Genomic DNA, 13381 nt, shown 5'->3' with positions numbered 1-13381 from the left:
GTTATCCCATTAATACAGCTAGTAAGGATATAGCAAAAAACCCTGCATATCTAGCTTTCCTTATTTTGTTTTTTGAACACTATAAACTCTGTGTTTTCACTCTGTTAATAGTTTAAGCTAAAAGAGAGGGGAGTTGTTGTGATTTTCTGGGGCTCTTTTCTCCTTCATAGATACAGCGGTTACAGGTAAAAATAAAATCACTGTGGTTGTGAACAAGTGCCTCTATTTTAAAGAAGTGCATAGAATTATTCTGACCTGTGTGCTATTTGTTCCTACATGAACAAAGGTCCTTATACTTTCAGATGTCTTGCCAGGTAAAGACTGGCTGTCAGATGACCAAGACTAGCGTCAAGGTTAATGTCTCTCTCAGTTCTCTCACATTTTAGTGTCTGTTTACTAATGGGATTTTGATTTTTAATTAAGAGCAAACAGCAGCTTGAGAATTAGAAGTATGTAGTAGACTTGTAGGAAGATGAAAGTTCTATCATACCATCATTCTTGGTTTTCAAATGGTCAGAGTCTTTCCCCTTTCATCTGTCTCTGCCTCAGTCACCCCCACCTACACCAACCCCAGTAGACAACTAGGATGAGTAGGATAGAAACTGAAGAAGATGAAAGGAAGAGGGGAGGGAGAATTCTTAGAGTGATGACTTCAGTAGAAGAAAGGAATGAGATCTAGTGCTTAGCTGGAAGGCTTGGCCTGAGGTAGGAGCAAGGCCTCGTTCATCCAGAACTACCTGATAGAAGGCAGGTTATTCAGTCACTGGTACAGTGTGTGGGTACGTGAGGGGATGGGAGCTTCTGGCAGCTCTCTTTGACTTGCTTCTATTTTCTCAGCAGATAAAGAGGGAGACTGTGAAAAAAGGGCCAAGGATTTGAAAAGAAAAAAAAAAAAAACAAAGAAAGTATGAAATCGTTCTCTAAACCAGTGGTCCCCAACCCCCGGGTCGCAGACTGGTACTGGTCTGTGGGCCATTTGGTACTGGTCCACAGAGAAAGAATAAATAACTTACATTATTTCCATTTTACTTATATTTAAGTCTGAACGATGTTTTATTTTTAAAAAATGACCAGATTCCCTCTGTTACATTCGTCTAAGACTCACTCTTGACGCTTGTCTCATAAATTCGACAATTATATTTAGAAATACCACAGTTTTTACAACGGTCGCATAATTTTATTTTGTGCATTTATCCGTTCCACCCTAAAGGCTGGTTCATGAAAATATTTTCTGACATTAAACCGGTCCGTGGCCCAAAAAAAGTTGGGGACCACTGCTCTAACCAATAGCAAAGGGCACGGACATGGAAAATGTAGTAGGATTATTGGGCAGTGTAAAAACCTCTTTGATTAATGATTATAATTTAGAGGGAGACCCACCAGGGAGCTTAATTGTATGTTTTCCTCTGGAGACACTGAAGGGTACCATGTAGACGCAGAGCAGGCAGAGAATTGATTGGGTTAGAGTGGGTTTTCCCAAGTATGCAAAAGTATGAGGGGAGTGAGAGCATGTGTGAAGAAGGGATTAAGACAATAGATCGCTGAATTTAAACTAACAAAAGAGTAAACAAGAATGAGTTAGGGCCCAAGGAAAAGGTGATAGGATAGATGAATGGCAAGGCTCCAAATGTGGAAGGAGAAAGCTGAAAAGGGAAATTTGTGGTTGGAGATGGTGGTGCGTAAAACTGAGATCATGAAAGGCTTGGTGTTCTGATAAATGACCAGGTCTCTAGGGGCGGACAATTGGGAGAACGCTGAGGTTGGATTGGGGGAGTGTTGAGCTTACAGAGAATCTGTACTGGAATCATCATCTACATGGCTACTGAAATCAGCAAGATTTAAAAGTGGAAGAGTGTCAGAGAGAATGTCTGCCAAAATATAGAGATGAGAAGTAATCACTCAGAGACCAATTGTGGGTGATCTGGTCTGAGAACACATGAGCCAAAGAGTCATATTTAGATGGAAAGGAAATTTGGAATTGGGGTTGATATGGAGAGCAAACTTTGGGCCAAGATCCTGAAACCTAATCATTTCAATGGTTTGAGCTAAATAAATAATTTTGATGAGTGCCTAGGTAATTTAATGCATATGAAACACTTAGAATAAGAATGGTATGACCAAGAAAAAAGGTCAATAAGTGGTGGTGATCTAAGGTATTCTTTGACTGTCCCATTCCAGCTATTAGATATTGAACACAGTTAAAATGTAAAGAAGATACTTCTCATTTGTATATGTTCAGAAATTCTTTGTCTTTATTTTAACTGATGTTTTTTTAGAGAAAGAAGAAGGGAGAAAGAAGCAGAAATAAACAGACCATAGGTCTGTTTCTGTTTGTGCCTTGACCAAACCGCAACCTCTGCAGATCTGGACGATGCTCTAATAAGCTGAGCATCCGGCCAGGGCAAGTACTAATTCTTATGCATGCCAAAGAACTTAGAAAGTTTTACATATGAAAGAGCATTGATTTATTGTAGCTCTAGGGCTATGATATAAGGTAAAACATTAGGATTATGCCATTCTTCACACGTACCTACTCTCACCAGTTGAATTTAACACAAGGAAATTAACGAACCTTAGCTATGTTTTTTTTTATTGTTCCCTGTTTATAAAAAGCAGGGACTGATGGGGATTTATATGATTTGACTCCTTTTCCAGGCAGATTTGTCACAGAGGATTCATTCATGTGGAGAGGAAAAAAAGATTGAAAAGATTGGAAAGAATGTTAAGGGCCAGACTGTGAAAGACCTTACAAGGTTACTACTTCGGTTGCTATGAACAAGGAAGGAACTTAGTTGTTAGATTTCATACAGACTGGAGGGCATGGTGGAGGACGAAACTCAGAGACTGGGGAATCAGATTACTATCAAATCAAAGTCAACCTAATAAATCGATAAATTAAATCATAGTAATCATATAAAATAAACAGGAGAATTTGCAAAGAAGTAACAGAGGACTAGGCAATGGAGTAGAATCCTGAATTCTTGTAGCATATTATTTCTCTCCTACCACCCTTCATCTCTATTGTTCATAAAAATATATTTATGTATGTGTCTCCTTGGTTAGATTATTAACTTCTCTACACAGAATATATGTAACAATGCATAAACTAATTAACTAATACTCACAAATTAAAACATGTTCATTTCAATACAGAGTATTTCAGTATGTTATTGTTCAGAAGAATTTTTTTCAAGAGACTAAATACACATAGTGGAAGAAGGAAGAAGGATGCTACCTGAAGGAGAAGGTTATTGCAGTCAATGGCCAGAGAGCTACTGGCATCTGAAGCTCTGCAGGTATCCCTAGAGATCTGAAGGTGCCCTTGAACGAAAGTACAAGTCAGAGAGGTGAGAGACAAGTGCTTTCAGCAAATGCTCCTTTTTTTCTCTCCATCACAAACACCGTGAATGTAATCTTTTGTCCCAGTAAGATAAACGCTCAGCAAAACTAGTGAGGATTTTAGGAACAGATCCTCAGTTACCTCTCAAAGAAGGAAAGAAAGAAAAATATGCTGAAAATAAAGACTGTAATCTACTGTGGATTTTCTAACAAATTTTAAAAATTCAGTTAAAAGTCATTTTACATAATTAGAATTTAAATTCTACTCTTACAACCTCACTTCAAGTAAACAAGATGCATTAAATGGGGTGATCTTTTTTACCCAAGAACATGTAAGTGATTGCAATAAAGTTTTAATTTTTTCTTGTAAACCTAACTTTTTCAAGTTTGCAATAGAACCTCATTTTTCTTTGCTTTGTTCACATTGGTCCCTGGAGTCTGTGAGTCCTGAATTGCAGGCTGTCACTCTGAAGTGGAGCTAGAAGAGCCCAGAGGCTTTTTTTCAACTCCAGGATGTTCCTTGGATAATTAAGGAAAACTGCAATGTCCTTGGGTGCTCAGAGTTTCACCAAGCAGTATGGCAAAGTTCACGGTTGAGTAGCCGTCACTCTCTGGGTCTCGTACATGTCAAGATTCAGTATGGAGAAAGCCACAGTGAGAGAAAAATGTCAGGTAATCTTTACTGGTATTTATACTTTGAGTTGAGAGTCTTTTCTGGGGAGGCAGCTTATGATCAAAAGAGACTTTGACTTGGTAAAAATAGCACCAAAATGTTGATGCATGTAATAGACATGCCTTTTTGTTCTAGTTCTAGACACACCTAATATGTTCAAGATTTGAATTTACAAAACAGGTATGTGAAAATTTGAGTGTGTGTATGTGTTTGTGTGTAAATATACTCAGGAAAAAGAAAAAGAAAGACAAAAGGGCCCAACATCTTCAAACATAACCAAAACCACGCCAGAATGCCAGAAATGTGAATATGATAGAGGAGGCGTTAAGATGGTTAAAATGGACGTGGGATAGGGGAGGATGGGGGTGCTGAATTTTAAAATAAAGCAAAATATGTTAAAGACTTTTAAAATGGCAGATTTTAAAAAGATGGCTAATAATATGCCAGCCATCATTTCATTTCATGTACAGGCAAACCTGTGTTTGTTCAACAAAACAAACATGCCACCTCTTGTTTGTATAGGTGTAATACAGGCTTTTGGTCTCTCAGCAAAGAGGGAAGTGAGAAGGTGTTAGAAATAATTTGTTTTAGGGGGCAACCTGGAATGAAAACGGTTTGTGTATGTTATTGTGAGTGTATATGGGGCACACACTTATGCACCTGCTTAATACAGGTGTATATGGTGGCCAGGAAAATTGCTTTAAAGATGAGATTATTTTCTTAGAATTGCATTAGGGTGAGAGATTAGATCATTGATTTAAAAGGCACACACACATGTTTAAGGGACATTTTCCTTCAACAATTACATTCACCACCCCACTTGATTAAAATTGCTCAAGTCTTCTTCTTATAGGTGGAAAGAAATCCAAGCCCTCACACACTCTCCCCCTCCCTCTCCCCAGCTCCCCACACTCCAGGCACTTGCATTCATTTCCATGCGAGCTCTGCAAGGAGCTTCTTCTCATCCTTGTCCCTCACCTTCCTCAAGTCTTAGCTAGAATGTCACCTTTTCTTTTTTCTCTGAAGTGAGAAGTGGGGAGGAAGAGAGACAGACTCGTGCTTGCACCCCATCAAGATCCACCCAGCATGCCCACTAGGGGGCGATGCTCTGCCCATCTGGGTCCTTGCTCTGTTGCAACCAGAGTCATTCTAGCCCCTGAGGTGGAGGCTGTGGAGCCATCCTCAGCATCCGGGCCAACTTTTGTTCCAATGAAGCCTTGGCTGTGGTAGAGGAAGAGAGAGATAGAGAGAAAGGAGGAGGGGTAGAGAAGCAGATGGGTGCTTCTCCTGTGTGCCCTGACCAGGAATCGAACCTAGGACATCCACACACTGGGCTGACACTTTACCACTGAGCCAACTGGCCAGGGCCTAAAGATACTTGTTCTTTATCACAAGTTGCAAGTGCTCATTCATAAGGTTTTAATATGCCTTTAAATAGTATTATTATAGTTGAGGTAAACATTTAAAATTTTATTTGTTTAAATCTATTCATGGATATTGCTGATATGTGATTTATCTCATTGCTTTTATATTTGAAAATTTATTCATTCTCAGTTCAGAAAAATATTTTCATTAAAAAGTTTACTTTTTAATCCTGCTAAAATGCATTTTCTTATATAGTAAAGTTAATCTATACCTATTTCTTTAAAAAGAATTTATAGGTCAATTTATATGACTATCTTTATTACATACTAGGTTCTCATATAGCATGAAATATTTTCTGGGAAAACTTTCCTCTGTCATTATAACCTATTGAAAACCATGTTTGACTTTGATGTGGACTAACTGGGAAACCGTTATAATTTTTCAACCCAGCATTTCTTTGATTTGCAATTGTCATCTTGATCTTTGTGGAACTACTCTCTCCAGATGATAGTTAGCAAAACTGCCAGCCTATAATAGAAACATCAGCCCTTATTCACATTGCATAACATTATTTTATACTGTAAAATGCTATCTTTTTTCCTGTGGGAGCCAGTATTCAAGAGCTACATTCACCTCTATTTGGTACATATAAATATTTGCTCATTCTTCAAATAGTATTTTAACATAATTTACCCAAATATGTTATGCCAACTGATTTTTTTCCCCCTCTTTGTATATAATCTCCTCACTATCTTCCTCTCTCCAAGTATTTGTGGAACACCTACTGGGGGCCAGAGACGATTTCTCTTGGTTGTGGAAACCCAGTAGTGACTAAAATAGACAGAAACATTCCTTTCCTCAATAAGCTTATATTCCAGTGGGGAGAGGACACATAATAGGAGAAAATAAAATATATATTAGGTGGACGAGCTGGGGGAGGGAGAAGAGACATTAAAGTAGGAAAAAGGAGATGGAATATCTGGAGTGTAGGTACCGTATAGTGGTGAGTAGTATAGCACACATGTCTTTCTAAGTAGGTGACATTTAACTAAATGTTACAGGATGACACTGCATTATTCTTTATAGTAGATGAGTTTGATTCTAAAAAACTCAGAGGGCCTTTGCATATTTTCTTAATCAGCCCTCTAAATTGTTTCAGGATTATGATAATACTTTTTCCTTCCATCTTTGACTTCAGGTTCTCAAAGTAAAGCAATCAGAAGAGTGACTGTGAGGAGAGAAAAAGTTTTCAGATAGAAAACATTTTCTGTTCTGGGTCTTCATGGTGATATGTTTTTAATAAGTAGGTTAATTTTCTAGGAGAAAAAAAATGGCATAGCATCATTTTAAGGATAAAATAATTTACTTCCTGCTGTCCCTCCAGGAACAATGTGACATAGTAGGCTATGATGGGTGTGGGACTCATGGCCCCAGGTTCAGATCCAGCCTCCCCAGCCCACCCGTCTTTGACTCTGGGCGAGTCACTTGTATTCTGGAACCCTGTTTCTTCATGTTGCAGAGTGGAGTAAATTTCTTCCACATGAGAACTTGTAATTAATAGACAAATAAGTCCCAGAGAGCTAACAATGCACAGTGTAGTAAATACAGACAGCAGTATTTTTTTAATCAGCATACTTGCTAAGGGATTAGATCTCAATTATTCCCATCACAAAAAATAATTATGTGATGTGGTAGAGGTGCTACTATTGCTACAATTGCAGTGATATTATAACATATAAATGTATCAAGCCAACATGTTGTATATCTTAAAATTTATACCTGTTACATGTCAGACATATTTCAATAAAAATAAGTAATACATAAACATAAATAATTCCTGTGCCTAAAATAGAAAAACTGCTCAAAATTTGAGTTCTTGTTTTTTACTATATTTGAATTTTTTTAACCTAGATTAATTATGTGAAAGAAGGCTTTACCCAGTAGCTTTCATGAGCTCTGGACCACTAGTGAGGGTGACATTTTATTCCTTTGTACAAGGTACTTTTGGCATAAGTTAGATTGTATTGAGTCCAAGGTATATTTGGTCATTTCATAAACTTACAAAGTTAAAAGTTAATGCTTTTCTTAAAGTATAATGTTTTGCAAAAGATTGTGTTTCTGTAGGAAATGAGTTTATGTTTGAAGTAATCTAAGATTGGTCAAGTCTAAAAGAGAAACTGCTCAACGGATAACTTGATTGACTTGTGATCATCCAGAACTGTGATTTCTGGACATGGCTGAGAGATGTTGGTTGCAACATAACATTATTGACTGTGATTGTGATTTTACACTGCAGAGAGTAGTTGTAATCCTTGTGATGAGAAGATCTGGGTTTGCAATCTTAGCTGACTGATTAGCTTGGGACTGGTTGCTATCCCTGTGTGGGTTTTCTTTTTAGTGGTATTATAACAATAGAAGGTTAGAATGAGTTTTGAAAACATACTAAGCAAATATTTGATGCTAGCATTATAAATGTAAACTCTACGCAACTGAGTTACCAGATTGCGCTTTAGAACATGTAATTTGTGAGGATTTGTCACCCTCGAGGAGCATAGGTAACTGAAAGCTTGTTTCTCTTTTTGGAACCTGAAAGCCCTGCAAAGAAAATGTTTAATGAGTAATAAAGAAAAGTATGCATATCATATGAAAATTTCTTCCTGAAGAACTGTATTAAGAATGTTGTTTTCAAATGGAACTGTGCATGGATCCAGCATTATCTGCATTTGTCCCGCCTTCCCTTCCATAGACCCTAGACTGTGCCAAACATAATTCTGAGAGAGGTGCTGGTTTTCTGTATTTTTGCACGTTTCAGATAGAGACTTCTCAGGGACACTAAACACCTCCTGCTAAGTTTTTTCTATAGCAATTAGAGAAGAAAGCTGACAGCTTTGATCTGAAAAGAAATGTAACAAGCCTCTTGAAAATTATTTTTATTCTCATTCCCTTATCTTTATTTCTACATCCAAAAGTCCGTAAAATAACTGGACTTCTTCAGCATTCAAACCATGAGCATGTGTTCTCTTGTAACAATGTTATTCTGACCAAACCAGCAGGAATCATACAGACCCCAAGGTATTTTCACAGAATCACCATGAGGTGAGGAAGGAATGTTTATTACAATGAAGGAAGTATGTGAATGATTACTTGACAGATAGCAACACTTAGTATTTGCCTGAAGAATTATTTTTGATCTTCTCTCCTTAAAGAATAGACTTTGAGATAATCCCTGATCTGAGGCCTTTAATGTACGAAGGCTGATTGTGAGATTATCCCCGTTGATAAATCATACTTTTTCAACAAAAAAGAGATCAGTTATCAGGCAAACTAGAAAGTCAAATCTCTATGGAAGAGTTTTGGAGATTAAAGTAAGGTATGTAGAATTTTCTGGCACTTAGTTAGTGCTCAGTAAATGGCTCTTAAATTACCATGATGAGAACAGAGCTTTCCTTGAATTAAACAATAGGATAATTAGAAAAAGGATAAATTTAAAAGGATAAATGAAAACTAAAGATTTATATAATATCACACCTAAGTAAATTTATGTGATTTGGGGGAGTTTGGAGCAAATTCAGGCAAGAGTAGGTCATTAATGTATTAATGTCAGAATTTAGAGAACTTTATGTTATTGACCAACCATTCCCCATGATGAGTGAATTTACTTAAACCTTTTGACAAAATAAGCACTAGAAAATATTTTTTAATCGCTGTAAATTAAAATAGAAATCTCCCTTTCACCCAAGTATCAAGAAGCAGATATAAAAACTGAGGGGTGCTAACTCACTAACAGTGGTGCATTAGAATCTAAATGAAGTAAATCACAGTCTGTTCTGTTTCGAGATAATTTCTGCTGTTCTTTCCTCTGTGCCAGAACTGCCCCTGGGGGTTATTAGCCCATTTAAATCACATCACTTGCCTCGATAGTATCAACTTCCAAATGAAGCCGACACCCTTGGCCTGTCAGGGTCACCTGTGGGCTTATGAAGGATTCGGACCAGGCAAAAAAATTCATAGGTAACTACTAGTCTCCCATAAAAAACTATTTTAAAAAATTTTGAAGTATTCTTAGATTGTTTTATATTCAGTGTGTGACTTACAGGCAATGTAAATTCATCTCTTACATGAGGTTGAAATAGCTTACTGTTACTATTTTTTGTAGATTTATCATTGTGATTAAACAAATACTCTCTCAAATTAAGTTAAAAACAAAACCCAACTATCTGCTACTTACTTGAGTCATACTTAAACTTGCCCAGAGATACCAAAAATAAAGGAGGAATAAAGCAGTTTTAGACTGTTACATCCCGGCGAGAGAGGCCACAGCAGACACAAAGTGAATTTTATAAGTTTTATTGCAGACCTGCACAGGGACTGCAGGCAACCCATGCAAGGGAGCACTGCAGCCCCCCAAACCTGTGCAGGGACTGCAGGCAACCCACACAGGGGAACACTGCAGCCCCCTAAACCTGCACAGGGACTGCAGGCAACCCACGCCTCCGAAGAGACTGGAGCACTGCAGCCCCCCAAACCTGCGCAGGGACTGCAGGTAACCCACGCCTCCAAAGAGAGTGGAGCACTGCAGCCCCCAAACCTGCGCAGGGACTGCAGGCAACCCACGCCTCCGAAGAGACTGGAGCACTGCAGCCCCCCAAACCTGCGCAGGGACTGCAGGCAACCCACGCCTCCGAAGAGACTGGAGCACTGCAGCCCCCCAAACCTGCGCAGGGACTGCAGGTAACCCACGCCTCCGAAGAGACTGGAGCACTGCAGCCCCCAAACCTGCGCAGCCAACAAACTGTGCAGGGACTGCAGTCCCCCCAAACCTGCACAGGGACTGCAGCTCCGAGCTTCTAAAATGGCTCCTTTTTATAGGGTGGCTGTCTAGGATGAGCAAGCATCATACAGAAGCTGATGTGGCTGTTAGTCATTGGCTAGGGAGGTCGTGCACAGTTACGGGGGTGGGGGGGTATTACTCAGTGGAGAATTTCAAACATAAACTTCTGATAAGGGTCTCTGACTCAATGCAGGATGTTGCTGAACTCTTTGTTCTCAGCGTCACAGGGACCTTGTACACTCTTGGCAGCCCCAGCATGTCAGTACTCCCTGAATCTAACATTCCCCCATCTCTTCTGGGCATAAATCAAATCCTTGATTCTTCATCAGTGGGGAGAATGGTATAAGGCTGGGGCTCATGAGAATTTTCTACTTTAGCTGTAGCTATAAGCTAATTAGGTCAAGGGTCCTCCCTAGTATGTGCTGGCACGCTGATGGTGTGCCCTTAGTACTACAAGCTTTACGGACTAATTTCTTTCTGCCTTGCATTTTTCTTCTCTGTACTAACTTCTTACAACTTGCACAAACCTTCTGCAACTTACACTAACCTTCTGCAACTTACACAAACCTTCTGTAACTTACACAAACCTTCTGCAACTTACACTAACCTTCTGCAACTTACACAAACCTTCTGCAACTTACACAAACCTTCAACTTTTATGCACTTTCTTATCCAGGAATAACTGGCCTTCATAACAACTTGCTTTTCCTTTCCTTTTCAAAAGTACCTCTACACCTTATACCTTCTATTATCAAAACCATACAATTCCTTTCTAATCAAAACTCTTGATTTAAAAATCTTTAACCTTCAGTGAGGACTAAGTTAGTACTAAGTAATCCTCTTTTAAAGATTGCTTTTTGGAGGTGTCCTTTTCCTAAGTAGCCTATTGGACACATGACCAATATTCACAGATTATTCTATAGTGGTAGCTATGAGCACATACATAACTTTCATTTACCTTGTAGCTTCTCTCTCAGCCAAGGGACCTACACCCCTTTCTGTATGACTCATAGCAGTGCATGCATCAAACCTTAAGATGACTTACTTGGCTTTCCTTTACCTTAGTTTCCCTCCCTCCCCAAAGTCTCCATGTGTGGACCAGTTAACTTCTGGTTTGTGGCTGAAGCAGGGCATGCTGTCCTTCTCAGGGTCAGCTTACAAGGGTTGGCAGGGTCAGTCTTCACTGTCCACAAAGGTGTCTCTGCTGGGACTGCAAGCTTCAGGCGGCTGCGGTGGAACCAGGCGGGTATGCCTTCTACCTTGGCAGTAGTGGGAGTAGTCAGGATCATGGTGTGTGGACCCGTCTAGGTGGGAGTCAGTCCTTGGGTGGTGTACTGCTAGAAGTGCCTCTTGGACAGTCTTTGAACAGTTTGCTGAGTAACCTATAAAACCTGTAAGTACTTAGGGAAAGGGTGTTACATTTCTACACTTTGCAGTTAGAGTTTAAGTCCTAGTGATTACTGCTTTTAGCTGGAATTAGCAGCAGGTCCCAGCCTATAATAGGCATGGGGCATTAAGATAAGAGAAATAAAGGAGACACTAAACATAAAGCAATAAAACCAGACTGTCAATACCCACAGTAGAGATCTTTGAGGGATAAATAAAACTTAAATATTCAAGCAAGGCATAGTAGATGGCCCTTGTGTTTACAAGAAATGAGATTAGCTTATTTGCTACTTGGAAGAAATACCTTAGGCTCGTGAACGATGTCCTTAGGCCTTCAGTGGCAATTCCCAGCACGCTGGGCAAGGTCAGGTCACAGGTAGCTGGAGCAGGGCTAGAAGAGACTGAACCCTCCCTCCATGGAGCAAGGGGGCAGCTTACCTTCTTATGTCCCTCTTTCCACAGCACAGGTGTGTCAACCGGTGGGGCCCGGAAGCCTGGCAGGCTTCAGTTCAATGACCTTTCTTTCCACTCTGGAGCAGGGCCTTGATAAAAGCTATGAAGCCCCTTAGGGCGCTGGAGCCAAAAGTTGGTATTTCCTGACTTCTTTTGGGTCTCATTTGCCTTTTCTGTTACTTCCTTGGTCATTATAGACCTTAAAAGCCATGCTCAGAAGATCTCACTGAGGGGCTTGACTAAGAGAGCAAAACTGGGTATCCTGTATTTAAAGAACCCTAAGGCAGTGGGTTTAGAAGGGGCCGTATTCCCTAAATCTTCTCCTTGGGTCTGGCTCCAGATAGGAGGCGGGGATTCCCCAGAGCCAAAGCAGAGGAGGGCAGGGGCTGTAGCAAGGTGATGATAACCTCTAGCTTACTGCACTGTTATCTTTTGCCTGACCAAGCAGTGGCTCAGCCCTTGAGCCGGTGCCCAAGGGGGAGGGGCAAGTGCCTGAAACTGTGAGGGGAGCCTGCCGCTTCTCCTGCAGCCAGCTGCAGCCTGGCTGCCTTTTCTTTCTCTACCTCTGCTGCTATACTGGGCTGCATACTGACTGTGCCACCTGCCTGCAGGTGGGTGCTGGTGATAGTACGCTAAACCCTCTATGTTTTCTATGGGTCTAGAAATCCTTGGTTTGGCCAGTCTGCTCTTAAGTTGGCCATTCTAGTAGCAGACAAACAAACCAAATATGCACACAAAACAAACAAAACTTCTGAACCAAAACCAAAGGAAGAAGGCAGCGTCCTGCGTTCTCCGACCAACTGGGTGGGGAGAAATCAGGTGGCGTCCCGCCTGCTCCACTACACCCTTTTCTAACCAGAGCTCTGTTTCCAAATATTCAAAGAGGAAACTTATTTACCAAAAGCTTCCTTACCAAACAGTCTCAAGACTCCAAATGTTTCAAATCAGCCAAATTCAGTTTCCAAACGGCAACTGCCAGAGGCTGGCCAGCTACCAACGTCTGCTGCAGCCCACTCCATGAGGAGGGGTCTTACACGGCCAATCTCGCTGGGGGCCTCCAAGACAAACATAACACAAGAAAAGTGAGACTATACTATCAATTAGGCAGAATAATATACAATATATATAGGAAAGGCATTGAATGGGTTTGTCAGTTAGATAATAACCAGAAACTTGATTACAATGACTTAAATTTATTATTCTAAAAAAAAAAAAGGAAGGAAGGGAAAAAGGGAGGGAGGGAGGAAGGGAGGGAGGGAGGGAGGGAAGGAGGAAGGAAGGAAGGAAGGAAGGAAGGAAGGAAGGAAGGAAGGAAGGAAGGAAGGAAGGAAGGA

The 13381-nt window shown here is 40.2% G+C and overlaps 1 protein-coding gene and 1 long non-coding RNA gene across 2 annotated transcripts in view; one reads left to right on the top strand and one right to left on the bottom strand.

Annotated features, from left to right (window-relative positions):
- OVCH1 (ovochymase 1) overlaps positions 1–9392 on the top strand; it is an 86932-nt gene extending 77540 nt beyond the window's left edge. Inside the window, 5 exon segments of the mRNA XM_066254394.1 lie at positions 3798–3936; positions 7305–7406; positions 8330–8473; positions 8631–8742; positions 9246–9392. Coding sequence (XP_066110491.1) covers positions 3798–3936; positions 7305–7406; positions 8330–8473; positions 8631–8742; positions 9246–9392 — 644 coding nt within the window.
- Positions 9393–9971: 579 nt separating this feature from the next.
- LOC136324748 (uncharacterized) lies at positions 9972–13097 on the bottom strand. Its single transcript, XR_010729134.1, has 4 exons — positions 12961–13097; positions 10816–11608; positions 10182–10735; positions 9972–10102 (listed from the first exon to the last, which is right to left on the bottom strand). It is a non-coding gene; the product is annotated as an uncharacterized lncRNA (long non-coding RNA).
- Between the last annotated feature and the right edge of the window lie 284 nt (positions 13098–13381).

The sequence above is a fragment of the Saccopteryx bilineata genome, chromosome 2 (assembly GCF_036850765.1).
Source record: "Saccopteryx bilineata isolate mSacBil1 chromosome 2, mSacBil1_pri_phased_curated, whole genome shotgun sequence".
Classification (NCBI taxonomy): domain Eukaryota; kingdom Metazoa; phylum Chordata; class Mammalia; order Chiroptera; family Emballonuridae; genus Saccopteryx; species Saccopteryx bilineata.
The sequence above is the reverse complement of the archived record's forward strand: the minus strand, read 5'-3'. Positions and strand labels throughout refer to the sequence as shown.